The sequence below is a fragment of the Sus scrofa genome, chromosome 13, assembly GCF_054392235.1.
Source record: "Sus scrofa isolate SSC_HxYL_T2T_F1_AM1 chromosome 13, Sscrofa_HxYL_maternal_Yorkshire_Landrace_v2.0, whole genome shotgun sequence".
Taxonomy (NCBI): domain Eukaryota; kingdom Metazoa; phylum Chordata; class Mammalia; order Artiodactyla; family Suidae; genus Sus; species Sus scrofa.
The window spans coordinates 165,659,810-165,681,985 of NC_139395.1; the positions used below are offsets into that span (position 1 = coordinate 165,659,810).

The 22,176-nt window shown below is 34.2% G+C and overlaps 2 protein-coding genes across 31 annotated transcripts in view; one reads left to right on the forward strand and one right to left on the reverse strand.

Annotated features, from left to right (window-relative positions):
- DZIP3 (DAZ interacting zinc finger protein 3) overlaps window positions 1–3,699 on the reverse strand; it is a 137,549-nt gene extending 133,850 nt beyond the window's left edge. For 15 of the 26 annotated variants that reach the window (XR_014824881.1, XM_084991421.1, XM_084991422.1 and 12 more), the window contains exon 1: window positions 3,261–3,699. Coding sequence is in view for 1 of the 26 variants with exons in the window: in XM_084991408.1 (XP_084847534.1) it covers window positions 2,724–2,734 (11 nt within the window). In the remaining 25 variants the exon portion in view is untranslated. Of the gene's footprint in view, window positions 1–2,723 lie in introns of all 26 variants that reach the window. The other 11 variants (XR_014824883.1, XR_014824882.1, XM_021070431.2 and 8 more) reach the window with 4 other exon arrangements.
- Window positions 3,700–3,951: 252 nt separating this feature from the next.
- Window positions 3,952–22,176, forward strand: part of CIP2A (cellular inhibitor of PP2A) — a 43,838-nt gene continuing 25,613 nt past the window's right edge. For 2 of the 5 annotated variants that reach the window (XR_014824890.1, XM_021070432.2), the window contains exons 1-13: window positions 3,952–4,125; window positions 7,673–7,820; window positions 8,562–8,674; window positions 10,062–10,156; window positions 10,555–10,651; window positions 11,542–11,664; window positions 11,814–11,959; window positions 12,322–12,397; window positions 15,716–15,934; window positions 16,971–17,130; window positions 18,595–18,736; window positions 19,809–19,908; window positions 21,457–21,575. Coding sequence is in view for 3 of the 5 variants with exons in the window: in XM_021070432.2 (XP_020926091.2) it covers window positions 4,024–4,125; window positions 7,673–7,820; window positions 8,562–8,674; window positions 10,062–10,156; window positions 10,555–10,651; window positions 11,542–11,664; window positions 11,814–11,959; window positions 12,322–12,397; window positions 15,716–15,934; window positions 16,971–17,130; window positions 18,595–18,736; window positions 19,809–19,908; window positions 21,457–21,575 (1,640 nt within the window). In the remaining 2 variants the exon portion in view is untranslated. Of the gene's footprint in view, window positions 4,126–7,672; window positions 7,821–8,561; window positions 8,675–10,061; window positions 10,157–10,554; window positions 10,652–11,541; window positions 11,665–11,813; window positions 11,960–12,321; window positions 12,398–15,715; window positions 15,935–16,970; window positions 17,131–18,594; window positions 18,737–19,808; window positions 20,423–20,471; window positions 21,576–22,176 lie in introns of those variants that run through there. The other 3 variants (XR_014824891.1, XM_021070433.2, XM_084991464.1) reach the window with 3 other exon arrangements.

Here is a 22,176-nt window from a genome sequence, read left to right on the forward strand (position 1 = left end):
CCCTAAGGAATCTGAAAATTAATATTTTGCCCTAAAAACATCATATGCTCTTATACCATTCTATTGCTCTTGAAAAGCACATATTCTGGTTTGCATATTTCCCCAACAAAATCTAAGCTCTTTGAAAAAAACTAGCATTCATTAAATATTTCACAAATGAATAGCATTTAAAAAATATTTACCTGTCTAAAATACTTAAAACATTTTAGTAAAATGCAGATGCTCACTTTCTTACTGTTGGTTGTTTTTGTTTTTTTTATCTTTCTGGCATGAATAATCTTTAATAAAAAATACATAACGGAAATATATTAAGCCTTCAACTTTTTAAAAAACTATAAAAAGAACAAATGAAGGAAAAATATACGTATATGGACGGAATTGTTAAAAATTAAATTAGTGATTCTGAAGAAGAAAAAAAAAAACAAAACCCAAGAATATAACTAAAGTTGGTTCTTGAAAAGCTGAATAAAATAACACAAATCCTTGGAAAGTCAAACTAAGAAAACAGATATTAGAATGAAAATGGTAATTTAAAATTACAAAGAGGAGATTAAGAGAGTTATTGGAATACTGACACAACTTTACATCAATTAACTTTCAAATTTAGAGAATACGTGAAAAAAAATTTATTGTCAAAGCTAACTCAAGAAAATTATCAGATCCATAACCATATTAAAAATTCAAATATGTCTAAAGATCTACCATGAAATAAGCTATCTAGTTTGATTTTTTAGGCCAGTTGTACACAATCTACAAGGATCAAATGATTCCTTCAAAAATCACCTTTAGGTGATCCTTATTATCCTAGAGCATAGTAAAGAGGATGAAAAACTTTCATTTTTCAAAAGTAGCATACAACCCAAATTCCAAAAGAGAGAATAAAGAAAAAAAATTTTTAAATTCTCACAAACATAAATATAAAATCCTGAATAAAATATTTGCAGCATAGCAAATATAAGGTTGGCTACTATTACTACTTGTGTGACCTGAGGCAAATTATTTCACCTATTAGTTTTTTCCATCTGTAAAGATCATAAATCTAAAACGACATAATATTAAATAGTTAAGTTCTTAGAACAGTGCTTGGCACATGGTAAATGCTCAATATATGTCAGTCGTTATTATCCCAAGAATAAAAGCAATGTACTCCATTGAATTCTCATTTTAAATGGAAAAATAAGATATATAAATATAAACCTTTGATAATTTTTAGCAGAAATTTTAGCAAATCTTTAAATAAAATATGTATAAAGGGCAATTGCCTAAACATTTTAAAGAATATCTTGTCAATAGCACAAATTATTCTAAGTTTTAAAATACTGGTCCTTCCCATTTAATTCAAGCAGTTTCTCTATCTTCCCTACCACTCAAACTAGAAACTTGGGATCCATTCTTGTTTCATCCCTCTCCTCACTCTTCACACTTGAAATCATTCACTAAGTCCTGCCTATTTCACTTCATACATATTTTTTAAATTTGTCACTTTTTTGTTATCTCCACTTCAATTATCCTGTGGAAAAACTCCAGCAAATTAAATAATTCTCACTATTTCTGGGCTTATCCTCCTCAAAATCATAGCCTGTCCAGCTACCAGAGTAATCAATCTAAAACACAAACCTAAGTAAGTCAGGTCCCAGTTTAGAATAGGACATCACCACTGAATTCAGGATGGAGTCCAAGCTAAATTCTGGACCCAGCTTCATTTGCTCTTCCTTTTCCCCTTCTGGGTCTTAATATAGGACTCCGTTTCCGATATTAGGATACATAAATATCTCTTACTGAAAACTTCAGATCTTCTCATAGCTACCACAGTGGTACATCCTACTAAATTTGCATCAATTTTTCTTGTAGATTTTTTGAGAAAGAAATTATTTTACATCAAAATAAATACAGAAGAGATGCAAAATTTGTGACTGCTCAAGTTAAAATGCAAGATATTAAAGAAAGATGGCATTTGGCAGCAAGCCAGCTTTGACCCCTTTCTCTTAGCTTAAAATGTGGATGGATAATCATGACACACTTGTCATTACCAGTGAAAAGTCTGACACTGCCAAACTGCTATCACCGTATTTGCCAACAAGTTAAGATGTAACTACCACTTGCTGAGAACATTATGTCAGACAACTGTTCTAAATTCTTAGTTGGTTAACTCATTTTATAATAGCCTGACATGACTTCATCTCTACTACTCTCATCCCTTCTACTCCAGCCATAGCGGTGTCCTTGCTCTCCCTTATACACACTGCTAGACTCCCATTTCAAGGCCTTTGCCCTTTCTATTCTACCTGGAAATTTTTCCCCTTAGAAAGCATGACTCTCTTCTTCAGCTTCTTGAAGTATTTCCTCAAACTGCTTTCTGCATTCTCCCATTTCCCTTTCTTTTAAACCATTACTTTAGAACGGTTTAAAAGAACCATTCTATGGGTTCTTTATTTTTTTCTCTATCTCTCTTTTCTTATTGTGTTTATTATTTATTGCTTTTCTTTCCCCTTTCAGAATGTAATGGAAGAAATTTTTTTTTATGACAGTAGGACTTTTATTCACTGAATCTAGTGCCTAAACCCGTGCCTCTAATTATTTACTGAATGAACAATTCCATGAAACAGGTATTACTGTTAGACTTAACTTTATGAAGAAACTGAAGCAATGAGAATTTGCCTACGGTCACACAGTAAAAGGCAGAGCTATAATTTGTAAGCAGACAGCCTGGCTCTATTCCTCACCATAACTGCATGGTCCTTTTAATTTTTGTGGTGAATTCTAGATGTTCTTAGCTATCTAGTATATTTCCTTTACTAGACAGTTCTCTCCCTGACTGGAAGATCTAGCCTACTTTATAAATCAGTACTTGTTTACAGAATGAATGAATGCATAAATACATTAATCACCCAATGATTTATATATATGTCTCAATTATTATTTTAAGGTTTCAGATTTAATTTTTAAATTGTCCACTATAAAAGTAATTCCTGTCTTTAAAAATGTAGTGACGTAAAATAGACTTTAATTGACAAAACATGATTTCTGACAAAGGGTTTAATTAAAAGAACATGTACCCTATCCTTACAATTTCCTCCAAATTAGTTTTTAAGGCTTTATTCAACATTAAGCAAAATGCTCCAGAACCAGCCTGACTCATTTCATCATACACACATGCATACTATTAGCTCTGATGAAAACCCGCAAACAGTGCCATTTTCACAGACACCGAGATTTATAAAACAATCAATCATGCTAGATAAAAAGACACTTTCACTTACAAAAACTGACGCTAATGAGAACACCCTCCGGAGCAATACCTGGCCCAGGAGTCACCTGGAGTAGCCTTCTCGAATAAGTTTGACAACGACTATCATAAGGGCCTGACTAGCTTGCCACAAAATCCGAAAGACCATAGGTTTACCCTGAAAAACAATCCTTAATAGAAGGGTGGACTTCGGAGCGATTTAAAAAAAAAAAAGCACCCTCCCAGGCCGCCTCAAAATCTAGAGCCCAAGATTCTCCTCCTCAGAGCTCCTCACCGTGTCTAGACTAGGGGGAAGCGACCATTTCTCAGGTAGAGGATGATGCACAAAGAAAAAACAGGCCAGCCAGCGCGAAGGCCAAGGAAACAAACGAAAAAAGAGCTCACAGATAAATAGGAAGCCCCTGCGCCCGCCCAACCGCCCCTTCACAGGTGGAGCCGCAATTTCATTTCTCGCGAGAAGTCCTGCCTTCGCGGAATTGCGAACTAAAGCCTCGCGGCTTTTCAGAACAAGGGTCTGAAAGGACAGCCCCCAGCTCGCCTCACCTACTCATAAAATGCCCCGACCCCAACTCTCCTTCCTCCCTCCACCACCGGGCCCCTCCCTCCCTTCTCTTCCTTGATTGCAGTCCTCAGGTTGTCTAGGGACTTCCGGAGCTCGACCGGAACCGGAAGCTTCTGTGACCGAGTGGGTGGGGCCGAAAGTCAAAAAAAAAGCGCGGTGAAGCCGGAGCTGGCAGGGTGGTGGTAATCCCCGAGCGGGACTGTGGAGGGTCCCGATGGACTCCACCGCCTGCTTCAAGTCTTTGCTCCTGACTATCAGTCAGTATAAAGCCGTTAAGTCCGAGGCGAACGCCACCCAGCTTTTGCGGCACTTGGAGGTGAGGGGCTCCGGGATGGAGGACCAGATGGGATTCCTCTAGCCTTAGTTCACTTTGTGGCTGCTATATAGCGGCCTAACCTAGAAAACAAAGGACAGCTACTTGCTCCCTCCACTATTTTTTTTGTGTTGGTAAAGAAGGCAAGTGATTATTAGCTTTGAATTCCCACGGTTATCTATCTACCCTGTCCCAAAGTTCCCCTTTCAGCTGATTGCAGGAAGGAAAGAGTAACTACGGAAAGCCCTAGGAAGAGGGAGGGTGAGACCCAAGGTTGGGGTTTAAGCTGTATTTGGAGGTGTTATCTTTTTCTTTGCCTCTTATTTTGGTTTTTCCATTGTAACAGAGGCTTCTCAGAATGTATCTCTATTCTCAGAGGTGGAGGTGGTGGGGAGTAATGATTAAAAATGTATGCCTTGTCACTTGGGCAGTTTACAGTCTGAACCTGTTGCGTGCTTACTGCTTTTATTTGAACTTATGTTGAACTCGAGTTTGAAAATTATTATTTCAGCTTTCTCTGGACTAAGAAGCAATCTCCCTCACTAGTAATTGCTAAAATCTGTTGCTCACAGTTTTTCAGTCCTAAAATGCTGAATTGTCACTTTTTCCTATATTTCCCAGTGATTTGCTTCTAGAGTGTACTTATTTTGTGTTAAAAGTTATACTCACAGTTTTTTGTGATCCTGTTTGTTTTTTAGGCTGTTAAACTCCTGCTATGCATTCATGGAATTCCAACTAATATTGACCTCAGTTTCATAAAAGACAATAATTAAGCTCAATCAAAGCTTACTTTAATTCTCTAACAGAATTATGTTAACATAGAATTGAACAAATAGAACATATTTTAAAATTAACGCTGTGATAAAAGGCTAAATAACCAAAGATTTAGGAAGATACTCTGGAGGAAGGCGATTGTAAATGGCACAGCAACATCAGCCTTGTGATAATTGGATGCACTGTTTTGTGGAGCTTCACTGGTATTCCTTTTCACTTCAGGTGCCTATCTCCTAAGAACATTCGTTTTCTTTTTTCATGTCTTATCTCCACAAATCCCTACAGTCTTAACAATGAAGGGGTTAGCTGTTAAATCCTAAGACTTTGCTTTTCAGTTAGGATAGGACAGTGTGCTAGTGGACCTCAGAAGCCTCAAAAATAAGCAGAGCTGATGGTTTTAGAATTAGGAATTGTTTTTAGATTCTAATCTGAAAAGTTAGCTCTCTTTGAGAATAAGCAAGTATGTTGTGAATCTGAAGGAAGAGTGTTATCATGAATTGAAAGAGACCTCAAATTTGAGACTTAGAGATTGGCTTCTTGGTACTGTGTTCTCAAAATTTTCAAGAGGTTTACTAAAAACTCTTCTACCATTTAATTTAGAGATAACATGCATACATTGCCTAAAGTTCATTAATCTTAAATGAGGAGCTTGATATTGTGAGTTTTTTTAAACTTGTGTACATGCAAGTAGCTATGACTTATGAAATCTATGAAATTTACTCATGTTGTCCTGGTGTCTGTACTTCATTCTTTTTTATTGCTGTTTAGAATTCCATTGTACAAATGTACCACAGTTTATATATATTCTCCTGTTGACGAACATTTGGCTTGTTTGCAGTTCCAAGTGGAATTATGAGTAAATCTATTATAAACATTTTTATACTTTTTATGGATGTATATATTCATTTCTCTTAGATACCTCATAGTAGAATTTGTTAGGTCTTAGAGTAAGTTTTAGTTGAAACTATCAAACAGCTTTCTACAAGTTTTACTTATGTACTCTCCCACCAGAAATATATGAAATTTAGTGTCACTTATCCACACACTCCTTGGTGTTCTCAGATTTTAAAATTTTAACTATTTTGTTCAACAGTATTCACAGTGAATATCTTTGTGCAGACCTCATGAGAGCAGTATCTGAGAATACAAAGATGGTTATCATGTGAACGATTATTCACCCTGCTATACTGCTGCACTTCTATATTTTTTTCTTTTTGCAGAGCCTGAACTTTGAAAATTTTTTTATGATAGGCAGAGCTGAGCTGGTTTCATACTTAGTTTCTTAGCACTAATCTTATGTAATGATTATAAGCATGGATTCAGGAATAGTGAGTCCCAGTTATACCGCAGTTCTGCATGCCTCAGTTGACTCATCTCTAAAACAATGGTTTATTTTGAAGATGAAAGGAATTAAGATGCATAATGTACCTAGAACAATGACTAGATGAGAGTAAGTGCCAAAGTATTAGTTATTACTGAAATAATCCCTATTTGCAAATGTTCAATGCCTATGAATAAAGGGGACAATGTGTAATTTTTTTTATTTTATCTTGTAATGAATAAATACTGTATCTTAGAATGCTTACATTGTTGAAATACAGGTCCAGACCTAAGGAGAATTGTATTTAAAGCAGAAGATGTCTTAATCTTTTAGAGGGCTAGCTGTGTAAGCAGGCAAAAAAATACAAGTTCAGAAGTTTCCTTACCCCAAAATATTTACTATCGGTATCTAATGTCATCTTTGGGCCTGTTTTTTCAGTCTGATAGACTTTTACTTTAACGTTAAAACATGTACTTTGTGGGAACAAGCATTCTAAAGATCTCTTATCAGTAAAGCATTAGAAGCAAAACTGACATCTGGGTGAGGGAATAAAAGAGGGATACAGAAAGGAAAAATAAAGGGATGCTAAAAACAGTCCAGTTACAGTCTTTTAAAAAGTCTTTCAAAAATAAAAGTGTCTAAGACGGATTTAATTTAATTCTAAAGTAACTTTTTTATCTTTATCAAAAAGGTGTGCTTAATAGTGACTAATACTCAACGTGTTTTGAAAATAAATAGTTGTCTGACAGCTATTCCCAGCCTTCAATCCCAGCATAACCTTTTCAGGAAGTGGTACAGATAGAGGGGTTATGCTTATAGGGTTATAAAAAGGAGTGAAAACGGAATAACAAATGATAAAATTTTTCAATGCCTGACCTGGCTAGTTAAATTTTTTTAACTTCCTTCTTTGTAATCTCTGACTTCTGGGCTCAGGTCCTACCTGGTAGAGAACAGAAGGAGTAATCATATAGTTAATCCTATAGCTAAGCCTTCGGATTTACCTGCTTTCCACTTTCTATTTGCCTCCCTCAGAGAAGGTAGGATGAATATATGGAATTCATTTATTCAATAAATATACTGGTAATAGAGTGTCTATTTGTAGTCTATGCCTTCATGAAGTGATTAGTGTAGTGGGGAGGATAAATATTGCTAGGTTGGCAAAAGCTTGCTCACTTATGAAATAAAAATATAATATAATAGATGATAGTATAGTGGGCAAACCTAACCTAGTTGGTAAAAGAGGATTAAAGAAAGCTTTCTGGAGGAAACAAAACAGACTGGAATGACTACAATAGTGAGTGAAGGAATAGGTACTCTTTCATGCAGAGGAAACAGCACACATGAGTTTTCTAAATCAGGGAAGTGTGGCAGTAGCACTCTGGAAGAACTGGGTTTTCATTTGGAGAAGAAATGAAAATTGCCAATTCTTAACACATTTTAATGATGGTTTTCTAGGTAATTTCCGGACAGAAACTCACCCGATTATTTACATCAAATCAGATACTACCAAGTGAGTGCTTGAGTTGCCTTGTAGAACTACTTGAAGACCCAAACATAAGTGTGCCTCTGATCTTAAGTATCGTCAGTTTACTGTCTCAACTAGGTAATGTATTTTGTTTCTTTTTCATAGAATTTCTTTGTTACAAGACCTTTCAGAAATATTTTTTTATCGTGGATCTCTTGAAGAGGGGGTATTATATACATCCTTTCTTAAAATTATTGGAGCAAAGACTCTAAAGCATATCAAAGGTTTAGTGGTCTATAGAAATGAAATGTACCTTGGGGAATGAGGGCCTACTTTTGAATTTTAAAAAAAGGTGCACATGATGCCAGTATGAACTACAGCACTCTGGAAAGTCATAGCTGGTGATCAAAACATCATTCTTTCTTGTTAGACTACACTGAACTTAGAGCTAAGGCTAAAAGTGCAAGTGTCACTATTTCTGTTTATCTCTACCTAATCATTAGTTTTTAAGTTTTCATTCAGTGATTACCTTTTTTCTTGAATTGTGTTTGGGGTAGAGGGAAGATATTTCTGTGTGTGTTAATTATAAAATTAACACGTACTTATTTTAAAAAGCTCCAGTAATCCAGAAGTAGGAACACAGAGCAGCATGTCCAGTAAGTGGTGAAAATGTTCTTTATCTTTGTTGTCCAGTATAGTAACCATTATGATTAAACTTCTAATTTGGAAGGTATTTGCAAATGAAATAGCCGTATCATATTTAGTATTTTTATATAATGGTAAATTTAATATGAAATAAATTTTAAATTACTTAACTTTCATCCATGAAGACCATATATAAAAATGATTTATTTCGTATCATTTTACTTTAACTTACAGCTGTAGACAATGAAACCAGAGACTGTCTTCAGAATACATACAACCTGAATAGTGTGCTGGCAGGAGTGGTTTGTCGGAGCAGTACTTGCCACAGTGATTCAGTATTTTTGCAGGTATACCCACCTACATGGTACTTTCCACTTAATACTTGTTCTCTCTTCCTGATTTTCAGATCAAAACTGATACTATTATATAGTCCTGACTTTTAGTGTGCCATATGCTGTAATAATAGCTGCATTATTAGGCATAGTTCTCACCATTCATAAATTTAAAAGCTGGCTGGTTACATATATACTACTATTTAAGAGTTTCTAAAGAAGGGAACTTTATCTACATCTAGCACTACTACTGAAGAAAAACCAATCTACATTATAACTGTCTTGACAGACTTATAAACACAGATGTCAGCATTTTAAGGTTTAAGCTCTTCATATTAAAATTGTAATTTGAGTTGACATCTAGTCTCAATCTGTTGGGGAAACATTATAAAAAAATTGAAGCTAGAAATTTGGTATTCTTTTGCATAGACTCAAAACTCTTTTACCCATAATGTTTCTTTGAACCTAAAATGCCATCAGTTGTAAGAAAGAAAAACATTGGAAATTAAACTCACGGGCAATTTTAAAGATGGTAAAATATAAAAAATATATAAAAATTGATGGAATGTCTGTTTAATTTGTGTATCAGTTTAACATGATTAAATAAGCCATGTTGATGACAAGATGCTCTGTTTGAGATAGAATGAGGAGTTCTCTTCATGGCTCAGCAGTTAATGAACCCAACCAGGATACATGTAGATGTGGGTTCCATCCCTGGCTTTGCTCAGTGGGTTGAAGATCCAGCGTTGCCATGGGCTGTGGTGTGGGCTGCAGACACAGGTCAGATCCCACGTCATTGTGGCTGTGGTGTAGGCCAGCAGCTGCAGCTCTGATTAGACCCCTAGCCTGGAAACTTCTATATGCCGTGGGTGTGTCCTTTAAAAAAAAAAAAATTAGAGATAGAGTGAATAGAAATGTGTGAATCAGGAGATGAAACTCTCAAGTCTTATTACTTGTATGCATTTTTTAAAAAAGAAGTAGCTAGAATCTTTTTAAGAACTGGAGAAGTTGTCTTTTTGAGAATTGCCATTCCAACAGGTCTGAGGTGGCATCTACTTTTCGCTGTGGGGTTTTGTGACCTGTTTTAGGGTCACACCCATGGCATTTGGAAGTACCCAGGCTAGGTGTAAAATCAGAGCTACAGCTGCCAGCCTGCACCACAGCCATAGCAATGCCGGATCCTTAGCCCACTGAGTGAGGCCACGGATCAAAACCGCTTCCTCATGGATCCTAGTTGGGTTCATTAACCACTGAGCCACAAAGGGAACTTCCAGGAAAAGTTCTTGCTTTAAACTCTTCCTCCTAAAATGGTCACTTGCTTGGAATATCCACAGAAGTTCATTCTTGTGAGCACACAAATGTTTTTATATGTTTATATTCATTGCTATTTTCTTATTCTCAGTGCCTTCAGCTTCTGCAGAGGCTAACATATAATGTCAAAATTTTCCATTCTGGTGCAAATATAGATGAATTAATTACATTCCTGATTGATCATATGTGAGTATGCAGCCAAAGATGTAAGCAAATAATCAACTGGTTTATTTTTCTAACTAAACCTGTATAATAGTTCAGTTTTTCTTAAATAATTATTTCCAACTTTTTAAACTGACTGAGACTTAATCTTCTTTCCAAAAGAATATACTGATGAGATAGCACATGGTTACTCTGACAGTTATTTCTGTATTTCAACACTGCAATTAAGTGGGATCATCTAGTTTCAAAATGTGAAATAAATGATCAATACTATTCAAATCTTGAGTCTTCACTTGTTAATCAGATGTTTCTTTTCGCATATAAAAAAGAAGGAATTTAAATGTGTAAATTCCTATATAATTTTGAGTAATTTAGAAGGAATTTAATGTTTTTATCTTTTATTATTTTCCTTAAAATGACAGTCAGTCTTCTGAAGATGAGTTGACAATGCCTTGTCTAGGATTATTGGCAAATCTTTGTCGCCACAATCTTTCTGTTCAAACGCACATAAAGACTTTGGTAAGAAGTTTGTAAAATGTTTCTTTCTTGTTTGTGGTTGGTTCTATGCTTAAACAATTTTTATTCACCTTTTTCCTTTTTAAAAAGTTTAACAGGAATTGTCATGTGTTATCCAGCTAACCAAAGTTAACAAAGAACCAGATTGACATATAAATAACTTGAAGTATTCCAGCCTTCATATATGTTTAATTGAGTTAATGCAATTACGGAATACTAAAAGTTTTTCTCCTTTGTAGCATCCCATTATTTGTCATATTGAATAATATAAGAAATACTAAATTATAGAAGGGAGATAGCACTGGCAGTCTCGTTTTTCTCAGTCTCATATTTCCACAAAATCAATTGCAGCTCTCCCAGAAAGAGTCATAAGTGCCTAGCATTACTACCAGTACTTATAAGTAAAGGCACCCAAATGAGGTTAACTGAACCACTGTGAGAAATATGTTAAATCTAGAAAGTTCACTGGTTCTTTAAAATGCTTTGTGAACAGTTCCCTTGCTGGGCAATATTCAGTACCACTTGTTTAGTTTCAAATTAATATCTCATTGTCCATGTGCTGGATTTCTCTGACCTGGTCTTATTTTGTGGGTAGAGGTTATTTTGAGCCATCGAACTGTTTGAGAAAGGTAAACATTTGCTCATAAACCCATGACTAACTGTTCTCCACTAATATTGTACTACTATTATACTATGTATTTATACTTTATGTACTATATACTACTATGAGCAATATATGAAAGTACCATCTCACTCATTTCTTGAATTTTCTCTTAAGTTGGTAGTAATGTTTATTAAGTTTACCTACTCTGTGTGAGATATACTTTCTAAAACAAACTGTAACACTCATAATTTTTTATTCTAATTTTTCTTTTAATTTTTTTCTTTCTCAGAATAATGTGAAATCTTTTTATCGAACTCTTATAAGCTTCTTGGCCCATAGTAGTTTAACTGTGGTTGTGTTTGCACTTTCAATATTATCCAGTTTGACATTAAATGAAGAGGTTGGGGAAAAGGTAAATATGATTTTTTGTAATTTATGAAAATAATCCTGAAGTTTATATGCTCTAATACTTTAAAAGTCATTGAGGCTCTTTGTTGAGTTTTAGGTTGATGTCAACTTAAATTTTTTTGTATAATATACTTTACCTGATTTGTTTTTAAGCTGTTTCATGCTCGAAACATTCATCAGACTTTTCAACTAATATTTAATATTCTCATAAATGGTGATGGCACGCTAACTAGAAAGTATTCAGTTGATCTACTGATGGATCTTCTTAAGAATCCTAAAATTGCTGATTATCTTACCAGGTATGGCTCTGAGACAGATTTTAGTAATTTTTTATAAACCAAGATTTATCTGTTAGTAAATAAAACTGCTTTTTTAGATTTTGTAAAGTGGAACTTTACTGATTCACAATAGACTAAAATTGAAATGTTTTGATGTGCTTTATTCCCATTCTTTTTGCTCTTCTGACTTGAAATATAAAAGCGTAACAAGGGTATGTGTGTATATTTCCTTCTTTGTCTTAGGTAAATGAGGCTGTGTCATTCTCCAAGGTACACATATGCTGATTAATCTATTTCAAAACCAGTTTTATATATAAATGGTATAATTTATCTTAAACGTAAATCCTTTTTAATGTATCAGTTTCATTTTGTTTTAAACCTAGGTATGAGCACTTTTCTTCGTGTCTTAATCAAGTATTAGGTCTTCTTAATGGAAAGGATGCTGATTCTTCTTCAAAGGTATGTAAAAACATGACTTTTTTTTTTTTAGAATTTGACATTGTTTGTTTCATTATCTCATTTTTCCCCTTAACAAAGTATTTGATTTGATTTATTTTATTTATTTATTTATTTATTTATTTTTTCTTTTCGGGGCTGCACCCGTGGCATATGGAGGTTCCCAGGCTAGGGGTCTAATTGGAGTTATAGCTGCCGGCCTACACCACAGCCACAGCAATGCCAGATCCAAGCCGCATCTGCAACCTACACCACAGCTCATGGCAATACTTGATCCTTAACCCACTGAGCGAGGCCAGGGATCGAACCCACAACCTCAAGGTTCCTCGTCGGATTCGTTTCTGCTGAGCCATGATGGGGACTCCGTGACTTTCTTTTAAAGTTTTAAAAAACTATAATGTGTAGAAAAATCTAAGTGCAAAGGTCTCTGAACCTTTACAAACTGAACACAGCCGTATAACCAGTATCTAGAGCAAGAGACAGAATGTTACCAGTATTTTGGAACCTTCCTCGAATCTTCTTAAACTGGCATAATCCCTTTGGAAAACTGTTTCACAGTGCCTGTTGAACACATGTATACCCTATGACAGAGCATGTCTATAAGCTCAACAAAGGACATATAGAAAATGTTAAACAAATACAACATGAAATTTTTAACTGGTACCACTTACTGATTTTTTAAAAATGTAAATGCTCAGGGGATAAATCCAATAAAACATTTACAAGGTCTCTACTCTGACATTATAAAACATTGAGAGAGAAAACTTAAAACAATAAAGATATATATACCAAGTTCATAGATTGGAAGAGTTTATCACATTGAGGTCAATCAAAATTATATTAGCCTTTAGTTTTTTTGTTTTTGTTTTGTTTTTGGTATATGTGGAAACGGGGAAGCTGATTATAAACTTCACATGGATAAGCAAGGGTCCAAAAATAACCATGATTATCCTGAAAAAAATGAACAAAGTTGAAGGATTTATAATACCAGACATCAAAACTTAATATATAAGCTCCAGTAAATAAAATAGTGTTATATTGTCATAGGATAGACAGCTAGCCAATGCAGCAGAGCACAGTCCAAAACAAACCCACAGAATATAAGTCTCCTGATTGACAATAGTACAGTCTTAAAAATACAGTCATTGAAATAAGTGACATGGATCAATTGAATATCCATATGGGAAAAAGCTGAATTTTGACCCCACCTCTTAACAAATGTGAATATCAGTTCCATAAAGATTGTACCTCCAAATGTGGAAATCATGAACGTTTAGAAGAAACACCTAGCAGAATATCTTCACAGCCTTGAGATAAACATTTTCTTAAACAAAAAAAAAAGCAATTATTTAGGGAAAAAAATTGGTAAGTTGGGCTCCATTAAAATTTCAAGCTTCTGCTTATGAGAAGACCACTAGTAAGAGAGTGAAGAGATAACTCACAGAGTGGTAAAAGATTTATACATATATTAAACAAAAGACTCTTATCTAAAACATATCATTTAAAAACGTGTACATACAGGACTTCCCACTGTGGCTCAGTGGTTAACGAACCCAGCTAGTATCCATGACTACCCAGGTTGGATCCCTAGCCTTGCTTATTGTATTAATGATCGGGCGTTGCTGTGAGCTGTGGTGTATGTCACAGACGCAGCTCTGATTCCACCCCTAGCCTGGGAACTTCCATATGCTGAGGGTGTGGCCCTAAAAAGACAATAAAAATAAATACATAATGTGTGCATATAAATCGGAAAAAAAAAACAACCCAACAGATAACCTAAGCAAAAGACAAAAAACTTGATCAATAAATATGAAATGGTTTCTCAACTTTATTAATCATCAGAGAAACGCAAATTTAAATAGTAATGCAATACCAATACATACCCAACAGATTCTTAAAAATATGGGTAATATTAATATAGATGAGAATGTAAAAAATGTAAGAGTGTTGCGGTACTCATAGGCTGAAAACGTACAACCACTTGTGAAAACTGGTATTATCTACTAACATAGACATGCATAAACTGTGACCCAGCACTTCTACTCTTAAATATTTGTCCCAAAGAGTTGATTACATGTTCATCAAAGCATAGCAGTACTGTTACTGATAGCCAAGAATTTTAAACAACCTAAATGCCATCAGTAATGAAGCAGGTTTAAAAACAAAACAGTGGAAGAGGTGAATAAACTGTGGTGTATTTATACATTGGAATACTACACAGCAGTGAGAATGTGTGAAGTGCAGCTTCCTGTGAAAAAATAAGTGCATCTTACTAATATAATGCTAAACTAAGTATACAGGTATATTCACTTTGGGAAAATCATCTAGCTTTGCAGTAGCGATGGATATGATACTTCCCTGTATTTTATACTTCAAAGAGAAAGTGTGAATTAAAAAGTGTTGGCTTGTATATGCAGAATATACCTCTGGTAAGATAAATAAGAAATAGGTTTGCTGCCTCCAGAGATTGTAACTAGAGGTCAGGCTAGTACCTTTGACTTTGGAACCAAGGGAATGTGTTATCTATTCAAAAACAAGTACTATAAGTTATGTTTTAAAGAGAGTAAGTCAAAGAGTTTGTCATCTGCTATATAGTAAATGCTAATGGGCTGAATTCTGTTGAAATCAGATACTCTCAGGTTGATTAAAACACAAATCCCAGTTGTATGTCATTTATAAGAAACAGATGAAGAAAGGTAGAAAATGAGTAGCCTAGAGAGATACCAGTAGCTGTTTTTAAGTGGTAAGTTGGTAGTGTATGAAATAAGGTAGATTTTAACTTAGTAGTTAATGAAGAACTTGATGCTATGTAATGGAGTAAGGCTCAGTTATGAAGTAAAGAAGAGATGGGGTAGAGTAGGGACGCAGTCTAAAGGACATAATGCCAACATTGTGCAAACATAATATAAAAACCATCCTTAAGTTTTTGAAGCTTTGAGATGCCATTTTTAAATATTATCCTAAAGTATGCTTTATAACAGTTTTTAAATCAGCATGATAGCAAGCATTCTTAATTACTAATTTTTTTAATATTTTTAAATCAAGTTTGTGCTGAAAAGAATTAAGTATTATGGAAGGTATATAACATTAGTTGAAGTTGCCCTTTCTTTGGCTTTCACATTTGTCATTAACAAATTTCTTTGTAACCTTCTGGAAAAACACATTTTGAAAAATAATACTCAAAAATTAGAGGCAACTTTAAATATTTATTTTAGAGTATTTTATTTAAAAATGTATACCATTTCCAACTTTATTTTTTGGTTGCTTTGTACATTAAAGTCTGATGAAATCGACATTTAATAAAGACTTTATATTGCACAGGTTTTAGAATTACTTCTTGCCTTCTGTTCAGTGACTCAGCTGCGCCATGTGCTCACACAGATGATATTTGAACAGTCTCCATCTGGCAACACCATTTTGGGAAGTCGTTCTAAGTGCTTAGAACCTACTGTAGTTCTACTTCGTTGGTCAAGTCAACCTTTGGATGGATCAGAAGACTGTTCTATTTTAGCACTGGAGTTGTTCAAGGAAATATTTGAGGTACTGGAGTAATTAACAAAATTGACTTTTGCACTTTTATGATTCTCAGTGAACAGTTTGTTTTCCAGTATGTTCATAATATACTTCCAATTATTCATATAGTTTAGGAAAATTTCTGAATTATTAGACTCCCTACCATTAAGCTACTGAATTTCTTTCTTTTTTTTTCTTTTTTTTTTTGCAAAGTCACAAATATTAGCAAATGTTCTTTTTGTTTATTTTATTTTCTTTCACTAAATAGTTTATGTATACTCCTTTTAGTATAGTTAGTAAGGGTATTAACTAAGATTTATATGGTTTCTTGGTGTTTGTACTTCCTACAGTAGCACATTCTGTCTCTCCATCTCAGTAGCTACTATCTACTGTCTTCCATCCAATTGAAAATCTGAGTATAGTAGGCCCTGGCTCTCTGCGTCTAAAAAGCCCTTTGAGATTCTTGATAGGAATTGTGGTTGTAAAGAATTAAGACCAGTGTCTGTTTTTTAATTACTATAATTACATCTAGCAAATTTAGGATATTTGTTTTCAATATATACTTTTAATTGAGAATAATTTTTAAATCACAGATATAGTCCATTTTAAAAAGTCTTAGTTGCATTTAATTAACCCAAAACCTCACTGTTCCATTTGAGAAAAAAAAAACCATTATAGCCCTTTAGACTAGATAAAGGAGTTGATTTTAAATAGGAGACACAGGTCAATGAACTTTTGAAGTAATTACAGTTGACCCTCCAACAGCATGGGTTTGAATAGCTTGAGTCCACTTATACGTGGAATTTTTTCAATAGTAAATACTACAGTACGTCACAATCCACACAGTTGGTTGATTTCGTGGATGCACAGTTATAGACACAGAGAGCCAGGGCCTACTATACTCAGATTTTTCAATTGGATGGAAGGTCAGTGCCCCAACCCTCACATCATTCAAGGGTCACTTGTGTAAGAAATTTAAAAAGTGTTGCAGCTTAAGGGTGACTATGCCTTCTGTATTCCATCTCTTTTTATTTTTAATCACTGGTGGTGATTAACTCTGCAGGATATCATAGATACTGCTAACTGTTCCTCAGCCGACCGTTTTGTGACCCTTCTGCTGCCTACAATCCTCGATCAGCTTCAATTCACAGAACAGAATCTAGATGAGTCTTTAATAAGAAAAAAATGTGAAAGGATGGTCAAGGCCATTGAAGTTTTGTTAAATATCCTTCAGTTTTAAACATGGAAATTAAATAACTGCTTATTTTTTTCTAGCATTGTATTTACTGCATTTTGTCTGTATAATTTTGTTACTAATGTGTGACTCTATTCAGAATTATTGAACTGAAGTTTAAACTATTCTCTATCAAGTCTCCTAAAAACTTATCTAGGCTTTTTTCCTCCTTGTTTTTCTGTGTAAAACTTTCAACCTAAAGAACATTTTCAGAAATGCTTTTTAAACTTTATTGGTACATATTTATCATAATTTGAGATTAGGAGACAAAATCTAAAATACGTGTACTGTTACTCTTTTGATGTTAATTGCTACCCCTGGGTAACTTGTGCCATTCTTTGATGGAGTGTATCGGGGAAGAAAGAAATACTGATAGTTATTATTTTAGCTTAGTTTTTGTGTTTTAAAAATTAATATCTCTATAAATGTTTCAATGAAGATGACATCACACTTCATAGGTACCTTGTATCTCAGAGCAATAAGAATTTGCTCAGCTTTGTCCTGCCTTAGAGCAAACTCCATCTCTTTAATCTCCTCTCTCAGTTGCTGCTCCTTAATTTTCATCTTTCTTAATGACAGTGATTCTCAGTCCTGGCTATGTCTTAGGATCATCTGGAGAATATTTAAAAAATATTTACACCTGAACCTTACTTCCAAGATTCTAATTTAATTGAAGTAATGTGTAACACTGGGTGGAGGAGTGTTTGTGATTGATTGCTTAAATTATCCAGGTGATTCTAACATGCAGCCAGAGTGGAAAACCACTGCTATAGAGACACAGGATTACTTAACTTGACCTTAGAGATATCTATGAAATATTTGGGCCTTCTCTCATTGAATGGTACCAAACTTGACCTTTTTTTAATGCTAGATATTTAAAATAACTTACAATATAGGAAGAGAAATTGAGAAAAAACAAATGAGAAAATATCTTATTTCAACAAATATTAATGGAACCATCTTGATACCTGCTAACAAAAAAACTAACATTCACAAGTTCCTGCTGTGGCAGGAATCTGCAGCCTCTTAGCAGCTCTGGGTTGAAGGTTCAGTCCCTAGCCCAGCACAGTGGGTTAGGGAATCTGGTGTTGCCGAAGCTGTGGCTCAGATCTGATCCCTGGCCTGGGAACTCTGTATACTGTGAGGTGGCCAAAAAAAAAGAGAGAGAGAGAGAGAGAAAAGAAAAAACTAACATCCAGTAGAAAAACAAATCCTTTCTCTATTTTGCCTTTGAGTCCAAAACTTCTGGTGTCAGTCTTACCTCTTGCCACTTATCAGTTACTTAAATGCTGTGAGCTCTAGTTTCCTAATCTGTCATTGAGCCAGTGTAACAATAATTACACCAGATTGCAATGACAAGATAGTTTGTATGAAATTATCCTAAATACTGTCAAGTGCTATACAAATAGAAGGAGCTTTTTGAGAATTTTTTGTGTTCCTTAACAAAATTTACCTCTGTGTGGAGATGATACTCTAAAAATGCATATTGCAAAAATTCTGACTACTATCAAATGTACCACTCTGATAGAACAACAGTTTACATATGGCAAGATTGATCTGGGGTTTGGAACAAAGGTAGCAGATTCTGAGTTGTGGTGAGTATGTAAATTCCAAATGGCAAAATGGTGAGGTCAAACTTAATAAAAATTAAGATATAGTGATACTCATTCATTTTGGAGAATCATCCTCAGGTCTGTCCTATTGCCTCAAGGTGTAGCAGAAAATTAACAATGTTTTTATACTGAACTTTTTAAAAATTCGTTTAATTCATAGATTACATACTTCTGAACAGAGAGCTTAATATCTGTGGTTTGTTTTTCATTGTTTAGGTTTGTTCATCTTGTTTTAATTTATTGTGATTATCTAAGAATCTTGTATACTCAAACATTTTTTCTAGAGTTCCTTTTTTGACATTACCTCAGTAATTATGTTTATATTCATTTAATTTTATATTTTGAATTGAAAAAGCATGAAAAAACAGAGGGATCATTTTTATTTAAAAAAAAAAAAAAACCAGTCGCTGCTGAAGGTTTCTTAATGACAAAGACAAACTCTTGTTCTTTAGTATGTCAAAGCTTATGGTTAAATGTAGATTTTCGCTAATAGTAATGAGCCTCTTTTACTCCCTATGAATTAAGTTCGTCTAACAAATTTTTGTTGAGGACCTACTAAATGCTAAACACTGTGATTTATTCTGGTTTCCATAAATGTAATTGTCAATAATTTTACTCCTCAAGAAGAAAAAATTATTTCTTTTTACTTTTCTGTTCTCCTATTCAGTTACAAGCCTGAGAAAAACAGCTTCAGAAATATTAGACATTCTATATTGCCTAAAGTTCCCCTCTATTTTGATATTTTAGTAACAAAGCTAAGTGGGTCATGTTGCCAAAGCCGCTAATAATTTTAAGCAGAAAGTTGAAGTGTATTGGCATTTGAGATTCAAAAAAGAAACATTCTCTGAACTTACACTATTAGTGCCAGTTCTCTTTGGATCTTGGGTTTTAAGGATGTTGGTCTCTGATATTTTTACTTCTCAAAAGAAACAGTACTTTATCTTCTTGAGGCTTAAGAACAAAGATGTTGGGTTTTTGTTTTCTTTAGATTTATGGACAAAAATCTCTAAGCAATTTTTCAGTTATCTAAGTTAAATATAACTTATTTTTAAAGCAAACTTGCTGCTGATGTAATTTTGAAAACCCTTAATTTGATGAACAAACTTAAACACTTGGTTCCTGGTATGGAAGTAAGCTTCTACAAAATCCTTCAGGTGAGTTTAAACTCTTCAGATATTGAAGTTGATTCCTATATAAATGTTTCTGAAAATATTCCTATATAAATGCTTCTGTTTTAATATTTTTAACCTTTAGAAAGTTAATGTTTTTCTTAAACTGGCCATTGGAAGAAAGTTTAAAAATTGTTTGATTGTCTTAGATAACTATAATATTCTCACTACACAGTTATTTACATAGTTTCACAGGGATTGAACACAAGCGCTCCAGGATGTCCAAGATAGTCGTGCTTCGACAACCCCATCCTTTCTTGTGACGTATTTCTGGTTTCCTCATTTGTTTCTGTTGGCATTGTGGTACAGGGGAGTAGTATTTGTTGTGGGGTTTTTGTTTTTAATTGGGCCTGAAGAGTTAGGATGTTAAGATGGGAGGGGAACATCTGGAAGAAAAGGACTTGACTGCGAATGATAATAAAATTAGAGAGGTGTGCAGAAAATAGCTAACCTTACAGTGGCTATGGTAGTAGTAGCTGAGTAAGAGCTCTAGATAGATGTATAATATCTATTATAAGCCAAGTCACACAAAACTTGGCTTATAATAGATATTTAACAAACATGTGTGAATTAAGTTACTGTAATAGCACAGATGTCTCCAGTGTCTGTAGACAGGGTAGAAGCCAGAACTGGAAACTTGGCAGGGCTACTTGTATCCTTTGAGAGCACAGTGCTTAAGAGGTGGAGTTCTGATGTTGACTCCACCATTTCTTAATCAGTGCATAATTGAGCAAGTTATTTCACCTCTCTGAGCTCCAGTTTTCTTGACTACAAAGTAGATAATGATCTCCCTTCATGGGAGGCATTATGAAGGGTTACCATGAAGGTTTTGGAGATAAAAGCCATCTCTAATGGTTCTGTGGCATTAGATTATACTTGAGTATCTACAAGACACTTATCTTTGTAAAATGTTGATAATTTTAAAGGATTTATATTTTAATATTTTTCTGTTAACAACTTACTATAAAATTGAGTCAAACTGATATTATGTCAATAATTTTTTTTTCAGAATAGATGATTTGGGCCTAAGTACTAATGTAAAATACTTACTGACATGAAGGAGTTATACTTTAAGTATAGTTGTTTCATTCACTACATTAAAATTTTTTATTGAATTAATTTGAATTTTACCTTTTTTTAACTTTAATTTGGAAATGATTAGCCATTTTTATAGCCCAATTTTCTTTTAAATGGTAGCTAGAAAAATAAAACAATAATTCAGAACATCAGTCAGTTGTGAATGCTGTTTAATCAAGTATTAAATATTAATTTAATCAAAAATATTTGACATGCATTTAGTAGGCACCAAAAGCATTCAAAAATCTTTGCCAGATTTTTTAAGCTAACATTAATATTGATTTTATAGATAATTGTAATGAAGTAAAGGCTAGTAAATATGTTCAAACATCAGGTAGAAAGACTTTAGAACTTGCCTAGAATTATGTAATGATTTAGATCTGTTTACTCACCTTACTCTAAAAGACCTAACATTATCCTTTCTGCTTTTTATTTTTTGGTTTCTGATTTGCTTAGGATCCTCGCCTGATTACTCCTTTGGCTTTTGCTTTAACATCAGATAATAGAGAACAAGTACAGTCTGGATTGGGAATATTATTGGAAGCTGCTCCACTGCCAGATTTTCCGGCCTTAGTGTGAGTTATAGTCAGTGGCAATGTATCTCTTGTGGTGCTGGAGTGTTTGCTGTGTTTCCCTAATAGTCTTCAGCAGAGAGAGATTGGAAAATCAGTGAATTGAAGACTTCATTGTAATAATAATTTTTCAAGTGAAAAAAAATTTCAATTTAAAAAGTTTGATTCCAACAACTCAAAAGACCACATGTAAAGTCTTTTAGGGAATAGCTAGATCCATCCAAGTGATTAAATATGTTATCCAGATGTTACACCTCTCTGTCTGAACACCTCTCTTATTGTTGTAGCTTCCAGACTAATCGTAATCCTGCCAGTTTAGTTTCTCCATAGAAAGTGCTTTTCTTTCCCAATTGTTTAAGTGATAAGTCTAGTGATAAGTCTAGCATCATTCCCATTGACCAGATCTGGGTCATTTGCCAAGGAAGGGATTCCTAAAGAAAATGTTCTTATTATCTGAAGGTGGAATAAATAATAGTCAAGCAGAATTGTCTGCTATACTCATTTTCAAACATTAAGAAAATATTTGCAGTTAGGTTTGAAAAAAATTCAGATTTGGAGCTCTCTGTAAACTGAAAGGTTGACAAAATGTCTAGTAGTGTTCCGC